Here is an 18120-nt window from a genome sequence, read left to right as displayed (position 1 = left end):
GTCCCACAAGCGCAAATGTTCGAAAAAATATTTTCAAAAATAACCTTTGTAAGTAAGTGGATGCTAGGTGGCACTGTTGGCCACCTTTTTCCCAACAGATAGATGCAGGATACAGGTTAAAAGCACTAAGAAGACTTTTAATCTTTTCTTCTTCTGAAATAGTGTCTCCAAAGCACCACAGCCACAATAAACACAATATAATACACAATAACAATAAAACAATAAACACAATAGTAATACTAATTCCTAATTTCTCCTCCACACCTCCCAGCAAGCTCTGTCCTCTACCTCCCAACTCCAGCTCACTTGCTGGGTCTCCACCAGTCCTTTATATACACCTTGACCTTCTGTCCTTCCGTCCATGTGACTTGTCAGCACTTCCGGGTCAGATGGAAAGTTGTATTTCTCTACACTCCGGAATTACTTCTGTGCTTCCGTCCCCTTGACTTTGAAATACTTCTGGGTTGTGTAAACAGTAGGAAATCCACAATCTCCCTGCAGTGTCTCCTGGTGGCACCCACGGTACCCAGCAGGGCTGTGTTGCCAAACTTTAAGTCCCATAGTTCCCTGCAGGGCACTGCTGCAGTCCAGGGAAGCTGCCATCTATCGTCCTGGGGGAGGCAATGCTGATAAGCTGCCTTCCCCCATCCTTCCGTTACTGGAGCATCCCAGCTGGGATAAACTGCTGGCTGCCCCTTACACTGTCAAACCCTAATTAAATACAAGAAAGACCCTTGAAATATCTTTATAAAACAAAATAGTTTATTTTCCAATAGGCTCTGCAAAAAAGGAATCTCTGAAGAGCTCAAAGGAGATACCTGAAGAGGCGAGGCAAACACAGCAAACAAGTCCCAAATCAGAATAAAAAGGCATACTCAAAAACTGAGCAGAGGTTCAAAAATCAATGAACACAGTCCCAATACAGAATCCAAAGACGTCGTCGAGAAACAGACCACAGGAACAAAAATCTGGAAAATCACAATTCAAAGCCAAAGGCAAAAGGCAGGACAAGCTACACTCCACTCCTTAGGGCATTTGAAAGGAACTGTAGAAAGCCCTCCCATAAATAGGGTGGTGGGCCACTTCCAGTCATAACTGGCAGGTGGGCCCACCCCTTGGGGAACCACCCACAAAACACAAGGGACATAACCTAGATCATTACTACTTAAAACTGAACAGAAAGAAAAATGTACATAATAAACAACAGAAACATAAATACAAAATTAGACAATACAAAGAAAAACACAACTGTGAACCCTAGCCAGGAGGACATGCTGGCTGAAACATGACAATTGTCCTGTCCCTGCACTGTCTCTTCCTTAAAGGTACAGATCCCCAATAAGAGGCAAACCCACATCAACCTAATTTCCAAGATTTACATTTAAGGAGAGGGCAAGCTAACAAAATTCCCACAGTACATGCGGCATTCGCAATAAGTGAGTCAAACGTATGCTGAACACACAGGAGATGGACATTAGCCAGAATTTGAATGCAGATCCCAGGAGCCGTAAAGTAGCACTACTCTTTAAATTTCTTCAGGTTGAGATCTTCCTTCTTTCATTTCACTAGATTTACTGACAATTTGTAATTCATGGGACTTCACCCATTAGTGTTCACAATTGTATTCCAGGATGTCCTCTAATAATTGTTATCAGCATATCAAAGCTGACACAATGCCCGCTTTTAATCAGATCAAAGGTTATCAGGCGGATGCAGACATTGACTAAACACCTAGGAGTGCTGCTAGTATATCATGGATTATTACTTGTGCAAATAAGCAAGCTATGTACTACTCAATACAATGAATAAACACATAGAAATGTACTGTAGTTGCTGCTATTAATAATATGTCCAGCAGGGAGCGCCAAGCTCCACGCGTGGACAAGGGTCAAGGTTAGGAAATCCACTGTGGAAAGGTTGTTCCACTTGCAGTACTGCAATAAAGCTACAATAAGAACAAAAAAACTTAGCATCAACAAAACAAATCATGACACAAATAATAATTTAATAATAGTTGCATTAGATCATTTTTACATTTAGTAATCTATTGAAACCAACAACCTTTTCTACATTTATTTTGCGAAGTTCCAACAAATCCCCACGGACTAATACAGAGCAATAATGGAAACAAGAAGCAAGAAACCATAATTAAAAGAAAAGCAAGCAATAAAACATCTATTATGAACTAAAGAGTTCCTAAGCATAAAAGTACAAAAAAAAAACCTCCCAAAAATGCCCAATAGAGGGGGAAATAACGTCAAACCCTGGATATTTACAAAATAAGGCAATGAAGAATTTTTATAAATAAAACAAAATCCTGCTCTCTTAGCTCTTATAAATTTTAACATTTTCCTCACTTTAAGTGCCCAATTAAAGAACACATATTACATCCAAATCTTACTGATGAATTTCATCCCAAAGGGATATCAACAGAAGAAATGAGTTCATGGGCAATCCTATACCAAGAAAAGATGAAGTCAAACAAATTAATGCGAAAAATTGTCGATCGGTTACACAGCAAATTGGTTAAATGCGTATCAATAGACTATGCTGAAACAGTTGGTGGTGATCGTGCAGAAGATGAAAACATCAACTTACAATATCCCAAAGAATAACTACAAACTTTAACACTGTCTGGTTTTCCACTGCTCGATTTACCGCTCAAATCTACTATACAGGAGAAGACTCCCTCTTTTATGCTGGACTCACGAATACTTCCTGTGCCACAGCACTGCACCTCATCCTAGTCGGGCATCAGTCTATCTCTGCCTTTCCATTAAGACCTCCCTCTCTGGCAAGGAACCATCTTTCACTTGGGTCAGGATACCAGTCCATCTCATATGGTACTCACAATATACTATTACCAACTTAATGGGATAGGTTCTGGAATGTTACTGCTCACTAGAAAATCATTTAATTCAGCAAGGCTAACTGCCAATTCTAAGCAGACACTGTGTGTGTGTGTGTGTGAGTGTGTACAATAGACTGGTACTGGGACAGGCTCCAGTCATCACAGTCATGAATTGTATTAAGTGGTTTCAATAATGGATGCATAAACAAAACAATGTTATACGATATTTACTAATAAAGCATGTCTTAAACAATACAGCTAACCAAACAATTATATTAGAACACATTTGACATTTTGCCAGGAATTATGGGCATACACTTCTTTTTTGTTTTTAAGCTGTGCCTTTAACAGTATAAACAAGGCAGACACAATTAGATAGATAGATAGATAGATAGATAGATAGATAGATAGATAGATAGATAGATAGATAGATAGATAGATAGATAGATAGTGTGAGACAGAATTGATGAAACTAAACCATTTTCCCTTTCAATCTTTTGAGTAGAGGAGTAGCCTGATGTCACTTCCAGTCTGTATCTGCAAGCTCCACTTGTGTATGTATATATTGCCACCTACTCAGAAGCTGACATTCATTTTGAAGTCAGCATATAAGGAAGACAGACTCCAAACTACAGAAGCACTAACTAACATATAGAGTGCAGTAAAGACTGGTGACGAAAACCAGACAAATATTTTTGATTTTTTTTTTTTGTTTTGTTTGATTCGTTTGGAAACGAAACAGGGAGTCCTCTCAAGCTCTAACCCTTTAATCAGTTTTGGGGCTTCCTTTCCACAATAGACAGGCAGACCACATAGTGTACATACTGTTTTTATTACTGTATTAACTGATTGATGTCTGGTGTCCCTAAAGAATCAGAGTATACAGTGTAACTGCACCTTAATACCCATCTGCACAGTTAATTATAGAGCACAAAAAAAAGCAACATACTGTAAATTCAAGTCTCTTGCTTATGCCTGCCAGACCAGTCTCACCAGGATCTCACTTTCTATCTATGAATAGCTGGTTAGGCCAGCAAGACAGGCTCTCTGGGAGCAGCCTACAGGTGCATTAGGACAAAGCCAGCAGGTATAAAGACACATAATGTTTTTGGGATATATGGAGGATTTTACATTCAGTGAGCAGTACAACAGATCATTTATTCACAGATGCCCAGGTTCAAGATGGCCTGAAACATGAAGCAGTTGTTGTTGGAATACCTAGAACAGGATTTCATACCAACCAATCTGTTTTGTTGATGTCCTCATTTCAGCAATGACTTTCACGTTTTGGTGACCTCTTTTCACTGATGATCCCTTTTTCCTCATGACTCAATATCTCCAATGGTTTCTTCTAATTGAAGAGTCTTTGTTAAGTATGACATTCTTTCTTTGATAAACTTCTTCTATTGTTTAATTTTGTGGCTGACATTGTCTAATCAATGGCCTTCACTGTTTGATGAGGTGCTTCTCCAATGGATTCCTATCATTAATGACCTGCTCTCTATTATTGATGAGTGCCTTCTGAGTTATGCTCTACTCGTGTGATTGCTCTTTCTGTTTAATATGATCTTAACTTGTTGATAACCTCCTTTTCTTGACTGTCTCATGTCATTGACAATCCTCCTTCTGATAGCATCTATTGGTGGTTGACTTTCTGTTAATGGTGGCAGAGAAAAGCCAAGCAAAATGACACCTTTTATTGGCTAACTAAAAAGATTACAATATGCAAGCTTTCGAGGCAACTCAGGCCCCTTCTTCAGGCAAGATGTAATCAATGTTAATGTTAATGTTAATGGTGGCCTAAGTTCTTTAATGACTTCCCTTCACCAAAGGAGTCCTATCATTGATGATATCCTCTAACCAAGGGCATAAATGAATTGATGTCTGCTACTTAGTTATGTCTACTTTTTGTGCCTGAGTTCAATAATTATCTATACTTTTTCATGACCTCTTTTGCTGACTTTGCTGACCAATACCTTGCTTTTGCAACAGACATCCACTACTTGCCAATAGTTTTCACTCTTCAATGAGTGAAAACTATTTGTCAATAATCTCTTGTCACTAATGATAATCTTTCACTGATATCCTCCTTTGGTGACTGATCTCTTGTCAACAATGACTTCCACTGCTCAATTACATGAGTTCCCTATTTTTGTGTTTTTTCTTCAATGACCCACCCAATGATCCCTTTTGCAGTTGACCTCTTCTCAAGAATGACCGTCACTCTTTGGTAACCACCTCTCAGCGATGCTATCCTGTCACTGATGACCCCGTCTCAATGATATTCCCATTTGTTTCTGAATTCTTCTCAGCAATGTCATCCTGTCATTAGAGCTGAATAGAATGTGCAGAATTAATTGATTATGATACAGAAATTCACTAACTTTTCCTGGAATACATGGAATGACTTTAATGTCTTGCATATATTACACAAGCTGAAGACCTCATGCCATACTGATTAAGAGGTAGGCACTGCAAGTAGATTTCTACATAATGCCTGAATGCCAGAGCTCTATCACTTGTCTTCCTAATTCAAACACATCTTGAACTAAGAAAGAAGCAAGCTATAATTACAAACCTGTGGTGAAAGTGCAGATATTTTTTAACTGTCATCACTCTTTTATTGATTGTTATTGTTTTATGACCATTGCTTTTATTAACTTCTAGAGGCCAATTTTGATGGAAGTTTGCAAGGTCAATATACAGAATAAAACATCAGTAAAGCAATGAATTTGGGTGATCTCTGGAAAAACAAGAGTATCAAAATAAACACAAAGATGTGGCTGTTCGGTTCACTTATACTGCCAATCACTCTATATGGTTATGGAACCTGGACGTTAAGGAAGGCTGAAAAAGAGAAACTCCCTAAGGAAGATTCTCTGCATGCATCTGCTGAACAAGATCAAGAGTGAAGAGATCAGGAGGTGTCTAAACCAGGTAGAGACACTAGTGCAGTTGGTACATCTAGGACAGCACCAGTGGCTTGGTCATCTATAATTGCAAATCATGGCTATATTGAAGGAGTTAACAGGTCAGAACACTCAACACAAACACGGTTCCAGTCAGCACTGGAAAGATTTAACATTATTAGCCTCCCTGATAGGAGGCTATTTTGTGGGCTGCACACAACAGAGATAAATGACACCTGGCTTTCAATTCATGCGAGAACCAATTGTAACAATAACATCTCTTTTCTCCTCCATAGCTCCCAGAAACCACTCAGTAAGGGCACCACAGCCGTACCCCTGCTCAACTAAACCACACCTCTTCCAGTGGAGACAACATAAATTCAAGGGCTCCATGGAGATCGCATCTCAGTCTGAGGAACTCAGTCCTACACCACAGACCACTCCAATCAAGACTTGCTCAAGAGAGATGATAAAAAGGCAAATATTGCACCTGAATTATGTTGCACCACCCTGCACTTATTTTTGTTCTTTGTTTTGGACACTGGCAATAAACAGGGTGACCCGGCTGGCACCACAAATTTTATTTGGTTCTCCCCTCCTTTGTTTGCATCTCACAGTCTACATTGGTAAAGTGCAATGACTACATCATACAGAAAACTGGAAAAGAAGAACAGAGAAGAAAATAGCGGAGGCCGCTCAGGTATCTGCTCATATAGGGTCACCTCAAGTGTTAGGCCAAACACAAGGAAAAACAAGTCTGAAGAAATGCCAAAAACTAGACGAAAATCTGTAAACAAACGTTCTCCTGATCTTTCACCAAACCCAGGAACGTTTAGTACAAACAAACGAACAGTATGCAAAAGTCCAAATCATTATGCCAGTCTAAATACTGAAGAAATAAACCCTAAACATTAATTAAACACACTCAAAATTTGCTTTTATCTGCATATTTTGATACTGCTAAATAATGAGTTGCTGGTCACAACCCCTTGAAACCACACACCCTACCAAAAGGCCACCACATTACAGCAACAAAACCACAAAATGACTGTTATAATCTGTACTTTCGTTTAATTTGCTTCGCTCGCCAACCCCTGTGTTTGGTTAATCGGATATACAATTTAAATTTTTTTTTCTTTAGAATTGTTTCAATTTCATTATTTGCACTTTTACTTTAAAGCTTCATTAAAAACAATATTTTTTGGAGACACATTGTGACAATGCAACGTATAACTGCCCGTGAGTGAATATTGTTTCTGATTCTCTAATAAATAATCTGACTTTTTCTAATGTGTGTCCCTGTGATTTATTGATTGTCATAGCAAAAGCTATTCTCACATTAAACTGTAAACATTTTAATACGAATGGTATATCACGATCTCCTTTGGTGTGTAATGTTATTCGTGGAATATATACGTTACCTTTCTTTTTGCCAGTTAAAATTTGCATCGCTTCTCTGTGATCATAAATATACACCTGACCAAATTGTGTATTCTTTGAAATTAAACTTGTCGTTGCTTTAACTGTTCCGGTACCACAGATTCTCATAGCGTATGGTCTATTATTGTGTAAATCCACATTTTGTGCATTGAATGATGCGAATGCGAAAAGACTTTGTTGTCTACTCTTTGCCTTTTATTTCTGACCTCGATTTGTCCTGCTCTGTCTTCAATTACACCTGGTTCTGATGATTAATCACCGTTTGTTTTGCGGTAATGCGATCTTTTCTGTCTTTTCTTTGATACTGTAGCGACTGACATGATAAAGTGTCACAAAAGTTTTACTTGAACAATCGCTGACTTCGTAACCCCAAACACAACTTTCTAGCACCTTCTCCAACCCCTCATCCCCTGCAAATCGCCCCCCCTTATCACATCAATGTATACCCTGCTATCAGTCTTCTGTGCTCTACTCCGCCCTCCCTCAATCGGACAGAACAATCAGTTAAAACCAAAAAGGCCTCAACCTGGCAGGGAGGCTACAATACTTTCGAATTTTACTAGTTTCATAATGTCTTATCTGCCTTTTTTTCTCTCCAACGCCTTTGGGTCACTATTCTCCATATTGTCCTTATACGCTTTATATGTGTTGAGAGCATAGGATCTGTGTGAACTACGTGCTTTTACACGACTGAATGTTTTTTGATGCATGTGTTCTTATATGATATCTTTTGTAAGTAGGGCGTGTCTTGCAAGAATCTTATGTTCCACGTCCCAGCGAGGCAGTCCTGGCACAGTCTCTTGGCACCAAGTCTCATGTTTACGGTCCCCACAAGACACTCCGTGGCAAGTCTGTTTTGTCTCATGCATCTTTTAAATGTCTTTCGAGAACTTCCGAGATGATCATGTATCGTTGCCTTGCTTTTGCTTTCCATGATTTCTTTTTATAATAGAGAGATGTGTCTCTTTTTAACATCATTTTAGGATTTCATTTTAGGATTTTATTTTTGTAGTCACTGATTTCGATCCTGATCTCAGTTTTTTATTATTTTGGGTGTTTTTAATGTTGTTAAGATTTTTTGTGTTTTTGTGGTATGTTCTAAATTTTGCTCTTGTCATTAGGGTAGTGTTCTATGCTGTCAAGGTGTGCCTTCAAAGGTCGTGACCTGCGGGAGATGATCCAATGAGTTAAAAGGTCCTCATCTGAGCTGACAAATTCCAAACACCCCTCCTTCATTTCAAAACTAATTATTTCCTTTGTAATTTTGATTATCTATCTATCTATCTATCTATCTATCTATCTATCTATCTATCTATCTATCTAACAATGCGAAGTACATCACACATCAGGGGGCCACCTTCTGTTTTACTTTCTCTTAATCTTACCATGTTGTGCAGTGTGATGTATAAGAGCTTTGATAGACTGGTGGAGTTAGCCCTTAGTCATGGAACCAGAGAGCACAAACTGGGATAATGTTAGTGCAGGAAGAATGCTCGACTGGTTTCATTGGCTTTGTCTTAAGCCTGTGCTGTGAGTTACCAGCGCCACCTCCTGTCATGTTTAAGTACAGTTAAGAGATTAAGAAGGTATGATAATCGGATGTCAGGCACGTTAAAACAGGGCCCTCTAGTGTTTCTCAGAAGTACCCATTGCCTCACACAACACTTCAGGAGCTGTATTCTACTAATAAGGATTGGGCTGCACACACTTTACCTTGGCTATACAAACATCAACCCTCTTATACTCAGCCAAGCAGTGAGGAAATTATTTAAAATTATGTCATGATATTGGATGTATTAAGAAAAATTTAGAAAAACCCAGTGAGACTAACAAAGAAATGAATAATTTGATGGACAGCTTTCTTTTTCTGGCTATTTCAAAAGTCTCTCATTCATGCAAATTCACTGTATAACATCCACACAATCAAGCCTTATCTGACTGAGAATGCAGCATAACTTGTAGTCCATGCTTTGATCTTATCATCTTGTCACACGTGGACTACTGCAACTCACCAGTAGTAGCAGGACTTGCATGTGCCATAAAGTAACTGCAGATGGTCCAAAATGAAAATGCCTGTCTTGTATTCAGCCAGTCAAGATGGGTGTATGTCGCTCCTCTGTTCAGGTCACTATATCGTCTCCCTTTAGCAGCTTGCTTTAACTTCATCTCCTTGATACCTGCCAACAGAGTTGTCCATGGGTCAGCATCTGTGTATATGGAGACACTGGTGAGATACTATGCTCCTTCTTGTCCACTCAGGTCTACCAGTGAACAGTATCTGGTGATGCATGGTATCAAATCTCATTCCAGACTCTTTTCGTGTGTGCCTCCTAGTTGGTGAAAAGAGCTGCCCACCTTCATCCAAACTGCTAACTCCCTCATGTGTTTAGAAAGTGATTGAAAATCCTACAGTACTGTGTCTATCTGTCAGATTATTCATGAATACTTCTGGCTCTGTGGATATCACTTTTTTGTTATACTAGCTTCATAACTCTTCACTTGTGGTGATCAACTTTTGTAAGCTGTCCTGCTACACTTGTTCAACACTGTCCCTAGACTGATTTTTCTCAATTTGTAAGTCATTTTGGATTAAAAATAAGTGTCTGTTCAGCAAATAAATGTAAATGTACGTAAGATGATCTACCAGACTTGATAGACTGCTCCAGAGAAGGGGCGTCCAGCTTCAGTCCTGGAGGGCACAATGGCAGTTGGTTTTCATTCTAACCACTTTCTTAATTAGTGATTAGTATTTGTGGCTAACTAACTTCTTTTGCCTTAATTTTACTTGACTTGATTTTTAAGACCCATAATTGTTTCTTTTTTCCCTAATTAGCACATGAACAAAAATGAAATATGAAACGAGCCAACACATTACTAGCAACCTATGTCAATCATACAATATCTGAAGATGAAGAAAGGTGAAGTTCTCAGTTCACATTCTGACGGTGTTCTTAGAAAAAAAAATTAACAGTTTTGTAAATGTCTACTGTGGCAGAAAGAGAGCACCAACAAACCATGGAATTAAATAACAGGTTTAATTAACAACAAGAGTTAAAAAAAAAATGGTTTGAGTAAAGTTGGGTTGAGTTTGAGGTCCCAACTTAGCTGGTGTTAGCTCACTTCACAGTTACCTTATGTTTGGCTGCCATTTAAGGAAAAAATTAACAATTCAGAGGATTGAAATAAACACTGCAAATAAAATGAAAGGAAAAGAAGTCAATTAACAGCAGAAACTGTTCACAGATGAAGAAAGTGGCAGGAAGGAAAGCCTGCCACTGTAGCTCTCTATGATTTGAGTTGGACTCCCCTGTTCTAGAGGATCTAAGGCACAAGCCCTAGGAGGGGAGGCACATGGTAAAGGCACTAAGAAAGTAACAACCTAATGGAAGAGGAAAATTAAAGTGAAATATGAATAATCCAGGGATGATTCAAGCAGGAACTCACTCCACTCTGCAAGACTTATTCAGTCAATCCAACTTGTTTGACATTGCATAGTGGTTAAGGCTTTGCACATTAAACTCTAAGGCTGTGGGCTCACTTGACATGCCAGTTCTCCAATTGGAAAGGCAAACGAAACTGTTGTAAGACATCTTGGATAAAGGCATTAGCCAAATGTGTAAATATTTTGGAAAGGCGAAGTCCATATAAACATGTAGGCAGCGTTTCTTTCATCGAGATAAGCATTGTGAAAACACGTGATCGAGAATTCAGAAATGACACAATACGTTTCTGTTTTTCCCTCAAACATAGCCTTTCTACTTCCTTCTTTCCTACCCCTCACACATGGATGAGACATGCAGGTGAGGTTGGCCATTTTAAAGACACAGTACCCTCTTTCCCCCTTTCATTTTACATGTGTAAGTATTTGGGGCAACATTACTATACAAGGGCCAGTCACGTTCAGAAGTGCACAAAACATTCTTTGGGGTCCTCACACCACTCAATTGCAAAGCAAAATCTGAATAGATGTTACAAGTTTTTTTATTGTTGTAGAGCCATCAAGTGGCTGGTACTAGATGAGAGTCCGCGGGCCAAATGCCCTATACTGCTTATATAGTATGAGGCAATCCTGCAGTGCTTCACGCTGAGAACTTCCCAGGCGCGCTCTGAAGTACTGGAGTCTCAGTTTCACATCGGGCAGCACTGATAAGATGATCCTATTATGAGTTTGCTCAGTTCATTCGCTGCTTTACTTTATTGCACAGAAAGTCCAAAGGGCAAGCAATAAAAGAGTCATCCCAGGTGTACTGGCTGTCAGTATAAGTCATCACCAGCGCCCTGACGCTCCTTCCTTCCAGATCATCATGGGGCACACTTTCATCACTGGTCTTCTACTTCTGTCCACTTGGCAGCTCAGTTCTGGCCAATCCATCAACAATGAAGGTGAGCCACAGTCTTTACTTTATTAGGTAGCATTCTGGGGACAATTGGGAATGAGGAACATGTGCCCCACAAGCCATTTCACCCCGTATTCTTTGCATAGCTGGATCAGTTAGAATGTGACTTTATTGTAGTCAAGGGCTTCTCAAGTCCATGTGGGACTAACTTTCGAATTAGTGAATTATGTATAACAAGTGTATAATTAACAGGCACTTCCAAAAATGTCAGACCCGACTGGTGTTGTTCCTTCTGGCTAACTTGTATACTGTAGAGCCAGTGGGAATTAAGGTGAGCACAAAATGGTGGCACTTTGAGGGAGTAAATTGAGGGGAACCTGTCCATCATTCTTCTTTGAGATGTATGCAGCAGCACTGGAGAAGACATGCCTGCTCCAGAACAGTTGTGATTACAAGAGGGTCATTTTCCATCAGCTTAACAGATATAAATGTATACAAAATGGAAACAGACAGATGGACTACTCCTGAAAATGCTCCACTGCTCAACACTGTTTTTGTAGACTCATATGAAGAAGCAGCACTAACAATGATTCATGACTGATGTTAACAATCAGGAAGCACAAAGAAGAACATGGTGGAGCACTCAGGCATGATGGATACTTATTGCCTTACACAAAATACTAGCTAAATTAAAACTGCACCATTCCTTGGAAAGTTGATGGAGATTGAATGTAGGTAGTAACTTGTGGTGGCAGCAGATTGGAGAACATGGAGTGCAGCAATTAGGGACAAAAAAGTGAAGTATGGTCAGGTGGCATAAATATGCAGGGCTTCTGCAGTTCTCAGGGCAAATACTGAATGAGATGTGCCATTAAACAAGTATAGATAACTCAAAGCAAAAGGAATCTACGTACTTTCTGCAGCAGTATAGATTAGATACTAAAACTGACAGTGGTGGATAAGGCTGTGCCCAAGAAAACTATGCATCAGCCTCCTTCATAATCATCTGTGTACCACCTTTACTGTCCAAGCCCCGGTAAAGCCCCCACCATTTGCCTATAGAGTTGTGATGGCTCCCTTTCAGTCCCCTTATTATACGCGACAGACTGCTTACTGATGTCCACTTCTCCTAACATTGTTTATCCGCAATGCTTCTTCTGTGTAATCCTAACCTAGTAGCATTTGAGATACTATATAAAGTACAAAGGAGGACTGTCTGTTAAATATTGTTTGCTAGGTGATGGCTAGGTGCTTCTAATAAAAAAACAGTGAGGTCTTCAAGAAGGAGCAGCAGTGCGCCGGGCTGGGCCAACCGGAAGACACACATTGTTTTTTTAAGAACAAAGAGAACTGAAGTCTGGAGCACACCACTGTGCGCTCTTCCCAGTTCCTGAAACTGTGCCTCTTGTTAATTATTGTCCAAGACTGTTAGGCCGACTGTTTGTCTTCTGACAGTTATCTGAGCAAAGCTGTAAACTTTACAGCATGTCCACATGACCTTTGCATCTACACCTCTCCCAGATTCCAAAAGTGACGTCTCCACCTGAAGAGGATCCTGCCTACAGTTTTACACACTGAATTCAGGAGGAGGAGCAGAACTTGTGGAAGGTGCTATGTAAAATAAAGTTTGATTAATTAAGCCCTTACTCCTTTGCTTTATTTTAAGCCTACCTGGTTGCAAGTGAACATCTAATAACCAGCTAATCTTGGAGCAATTCTACATCAATGAGGGACTATTTAGCACTAATCTGAACAGAAAATCTCAGATTCTGTGGAGCCTAACAAAGTTCAGACATCTACAGCTACTTGCTAGTGTCTAAACCGCTGGCATTTTTCAGTTCTACCTGCTTATGTTGACATGTTGTGACCTTTTTTAGACCAGCTGCCTCCTACTGGCAGATTAAGTCATTTCAGGTCACTTGAACCCTTAGCCGCTAGCAACACAAAACAATACACAAGGTGCTGAGGAAAATGAATCAATGAACATCAGCAGACAAAACTGACATGACTACCCTAGAATGCCAGGAACATCATGGGCAGGAAGAAGATGCAGCAGAAGGGGAAAATGGACCCTTCTCTTGTTCACCAAATATAAACAGATGGAGGAGCAGCTGGAAGTGTCTCAGACAACGCCCAAGGATAGCATCCAACAAACACCAGACTTCCAAGAAAGTTCTTATGTGCCGTCAGACACTTCTCACAAGATCTATAGAGAAACATATACTTACAGCGCACTTATGATATTTTAAATTTCATTTTCTACAGCGTGTCTGTGCCCAGTGCAGTAATTAGAGGGGAAAAATGGCACAGACAGCTTCGCCAAGCCACATTCACCTTGTGGCCCCTCTGAGCCAGCGTGGCACCACTCCCCTGCTTTTAACACAATCGGAAAAATAAAAGGAAATTCTTTGCAAGTGTACCAACTGAAGTGTAGTGCCTTTCAAGGTGAATACCACTCCACATCGATTTACATGTATGAAACAGTTGTTTTACACTGACACATATTTGTACAGGGGGAGTGGAGGTGAGTGCAACAACTCACTCAGATCGCATAGGATGTCTCTATGGGCAGAGTTCAGAATAGAATTAGGCTGTAGTTACTTTGCCACTAGGGGGCTCCACTCCGGCAGGCGAGCTCATGGAGACAAATTTAGAGCAGATCACATTCTGCCTCTCTTTACTAGAAAGGTGGGACTGGCTTAGCCATGTCTCTGTTTGACCTTTTCTAACTAAACCTCCATATCCTTCTAATGCTCATCTATTAGATCTCTGGTAGATAGATAGATAGATAGATAGATAGATAGATAGATAGATAGATAGATAGATAGATAGATAGATAGATAGATAGATAGATAGATAGAACTGAAGAGTACTATATAATAGATAGATAGATAGATAGATAGATAGATAGATAGATAGATAGATAGATAGATAGATAGATAGATAGATAGATAGAGATAGATAGATAGATAGATAGATAGAAGAGTACTATATAATAGATAGATAGATAGATAGATAGATAGATAGATAGATAGATAGATAGATAGATAGATAGAACTGAAGAGTACTATATAATAGATAGATAGATAGATAGATAGATAGAACTGAAGAGTACTATATAATAGATAGATAGATAGATAGATAGATAGATAGATAGATAGATAGATAGATAGATAGATAGATAGATAGATAGATAGATAGATAGGTGTCCGTGATTGAATAGCTGACTGACTCATAAGATATTTTTGGCCATTTATAGACAACGTAAGGTAGAATTATTTTCATCAATGGATGAACCCCATGTTACCAAAAGCTGACTAAAATCCAACCTCACCAAAGGTTTTTCATGCAATAAATAAAAAAACACACCCTGGATTTGAATGCCATGCCCAGTTGTTAATGATTTAATATGTTCAAATGGCAATCTTTGTGCCGGTGGTTGCAAAGATGGTAGCATAACCAAATGCAATTCAGCGGCAGCAGCATTCCTTCTGGTTTTTTTTTTTGTTTTTATCTTGATCTTATTTATATTTTGTACACACAAATATGTGCAGAAGGGCCGCACAGTGGGAGGGTACTCCCTGCAAGGAGTTTGCATGTTCTCCATTTGTCCAAGAGGGCTTCCTACAGTTGCTTGCTGGAGTTGGGTTGGTGATGCTAAATTGTCCCTTGATGTGTGTGTGTGGATGTTTGCCCTGTAATGGACTGGCACCATGTCCAGTGATTGTTCCTGCTTTGTGTCCTATTATTGTTGGGATAGGCCCCAGCTTCCCCATAACTATGCTCAGGATAAAGTGTGTTCATAAAATGAATGAATGAATGAACCAATTTTTCAAGTGTTCCTTGTTAAACAGGGTGTTATACACCTGGGTACACTATGGGAGTACAAGATAAGGTAAAATAGAAATGTGGGGGACATCAGGATCAGGCTGCCGAGCAGGACCATGTTTGAGGACTTGATGGCCGTTCAGGTCACATGTCTATGTATTTGTGAACTAACAACACAGAAAGAAGTTCTGAGACCAAGTGTACATTTAGCTGGACTGATGGTATTTTGTCTTGTCTGTTTTCTCAGACACACTACAATTTAAAGTCTTCTATTTATTTTTTCCTTGTGGCTTTAAGGCTACTCTATGCTATGCTTTTGTCTCCAAAAATGACTGTGGATAAAGCTGACACGTACTTGAGGAATACAAATTGTTACTTTAGTGGTGCAGCAAACATTTGAAAGTGTTATGACAGCAGACTGTGGTGGCACTTCTGACTCATCAGGCTCCAGTTTCACTTTGTGCTCCAAAGGCGAAGGCCTGCATTACAAGACAGCGGACGTCTCAATGTCCCTGTGTGTGACAAATGACCGGTCCTGATGTAATATACATGGTAGTGAAGTCTCTTCAGCAGAGGTGGACAGTGTGGCGCAGTGGTTAAGGCTTTGGACCTCAAACACTAAGGCTGTGGGTTCAATTGGTTAAAGAATAGACATGTAACCAACTGTATCTCAAATGCTGTAAGTTGCACTGGATAAAGGTGTCAGCCAAGTAATTGTTAAATAACTGTTACCCTGCATGAAGTATTACATATGTTGCTAGCTAATACTTACAAGGCCACTTTACTTGATCTCCTTTTTCCTTTTTTTTCTTTCAATGAATAGAAGTGAGGATCTCCACAATGATATGGAGATTGCACATCATCCCCTCCCCAGGCTGGCATACAAAGCTGCATTTCAGTGGTTCACTGCTGTCAAGAGTCCATTAGTCAGGTGGCAGAGTTCCACCCGTGACTGACAGAGAGCTGGTGAGTTACACACCTAACCAATCCCAATGATTCTCTCTTTCTTTCTCTTTCACAGTATGCAACCTGCCAGCAGATGAAGGACAAGGAAGCGGTAATATTCCTAATCTTTATTATGATAAAGCCAGAGACAACTGTCAGCCCCTCTCATACCGTGGAAGCGGAGGCAATTTAAACCGATTTAGCAATGACAAGATGTGCATGAGGAACTGTTCTTCCAAAGCACATGTACTGTACCCTGAGACAGGTGAGTCCACACAAGCATTCCATGGGAGTCGGGTATTTTGTTTAAAATAGTAATTTGCAAATGATGAAGAGCAAACTGTGTGGTGGCCATAAGCCTCAGAGCGCCTGCAAAAGGCCAAAACCAGATCTGTCAAAGTAATGAGCATGAACATGAATTAAAAATGCATTTGTCTCTCTTACAAGCAGGTGGTAAGGGTACTGAATCAACCCAGCAGTGAACTACTAAGTAAATGTTAGCTCAGTATTATTGCAGTGAAAATTCGGCACCATATGCCCCCACCACAAAACACCTAGCAGGCCATATAAACCTTAAAGACAGCCATGTGCAACTGGCATCTGCCACACCTCCAGCTTTCCTACAGTGAAAGTCTTCTGATTAGAACTCATGCCGAAGTTCTTGTGATGGCTTTTAAGACCTGGCTGAAGCAATAAAATAAAAAGACACAGCAAGGAAAGCCACCACTCCATACGGAGTATTGGTACTTGATCACAGAAAGCAGGTAAGACTGAAATGAAAAGGAAGATGTGGCGATTTGCATGATAGTATTTCATGTCCATGGGGCCAAGAACCCAGCAAGTCCCTTTGCATTATGGTCAATGTCACATAATTCCTGGTGAAGACATTTGTTAGTGCGTTTAGCCCTAAGAGTGCCCCAGCTGCAATGTCATGGCTGCTTGTGTGCCACCAATTGTTATGCAATGCTGCAGGAGACTGATATGGACAGGCTGAACATGAGAGATGGGGAGAGTCGGCAACAGATTTTTCCAATTTTAGTTTGCCTATTATGCATTGGTGAAGGGAGGGCTGGGAACAGACAGAGAGACTCACTGGCTCACAACAAGAAAAACAGACACGAGGTACAAGTGACAATGGAAAAAATAAACAGCGGAAAAGACAGGTAGTGGAATCAGGAAGTCATTGTGATTAGTGTCCCGAGGGTCCTGTGCTCATGGACAAGCAGACAACGTAAGAAAGAAAGAGAAAGGAATTGTGAACATAATGGCTTTACAAACAATGACTCCAGGTACCTGAGAGCCATTTCTTTACACAGTGCTGAGATGCTCCAAAAGTTACTTAATAATTTCACAAAGTAAATGAATTTAGATACTATCCATCCATCCATCCTCTTCTGCTTATCCGGGGTCGGGTCGCGGGGGTAGCAGCTTAAGCAGAGAGGCCCAGACTTCCCTCTCCCTGGCCACTTTTTCCAGCTCTTCCGGGAGAATCCCAAGGCGTTCCCAGGCCAGCCGCAAGACATAGTCCCTCCAGCATGTCCTGGGTCTTCCCCGGGGCCTCCTCCCGGTTGGATGTGCCCGGAACACCTCACCAGGGAGGCGTCCAGGAGGCATCCTGATCAGATGCCCGAGCCACCTCATCTGAGAAGGGTCTGGCTGCAGCCACTGTAAGGTGTTGAGCTCCACAGTAAGCGGAAACACGTGACCTCCACAGTAGGCGGATGAATATAGGACCTACCCAATCACCAGCCCTAACCTTAAAAACACTGGGGAAGGCAGAAACAGTGAAATAGCATGTCTAAGCTTAAGA

General features: G+C 40.3%; 1 protein-coding gene across 1 annotated transcript in view; it reads left to right on the top strand.

The window, feature by feature from the left end:
• Positions 1–11438: 11438 nt before the first annotated feature.
• The window catches only part of si:dkeyp-73b11.8 (BPTI/Kunitz domain-containing protein), a 32138-nt gene continuing 25456 nt past the window's right edge, over positions 11439–18120 (top strand). The window contains exons 1-2 of the mRNA XM_039773682.1: positions 11439–11583; positions 16387–16575. Of these exons, the coding sequence (XP_039629616.1) occupies positions 11505–11583; positions 16387–16575 (268 nt within the window). The 5' untranslated portion in view covers positions 11439–11504. The remainder of the gene's footprint in view (positions 11584–16386; positions 16576–18120) is intronic.

The sequence above is a fragment of the Polypterus senegalus genome, chromosome 12 (genome assembly GCF_016835505.1).
Source record: "Polypterus senegalus isolate Bchr_013 chromosome 12, ASM1683550v1, whole genome shotgun sequence".
NCBI lineage: Eukaryota > Metazoa > Chordata > Cladistia > Polypteriformes > Polypteridae > Polypterus > Polypterus senegalus.
The sequence above is the reverse complement of the archived record's forward strand: the minus strand, read 5'-3'. Positions and strand labels throughout refer to the sequence as shown.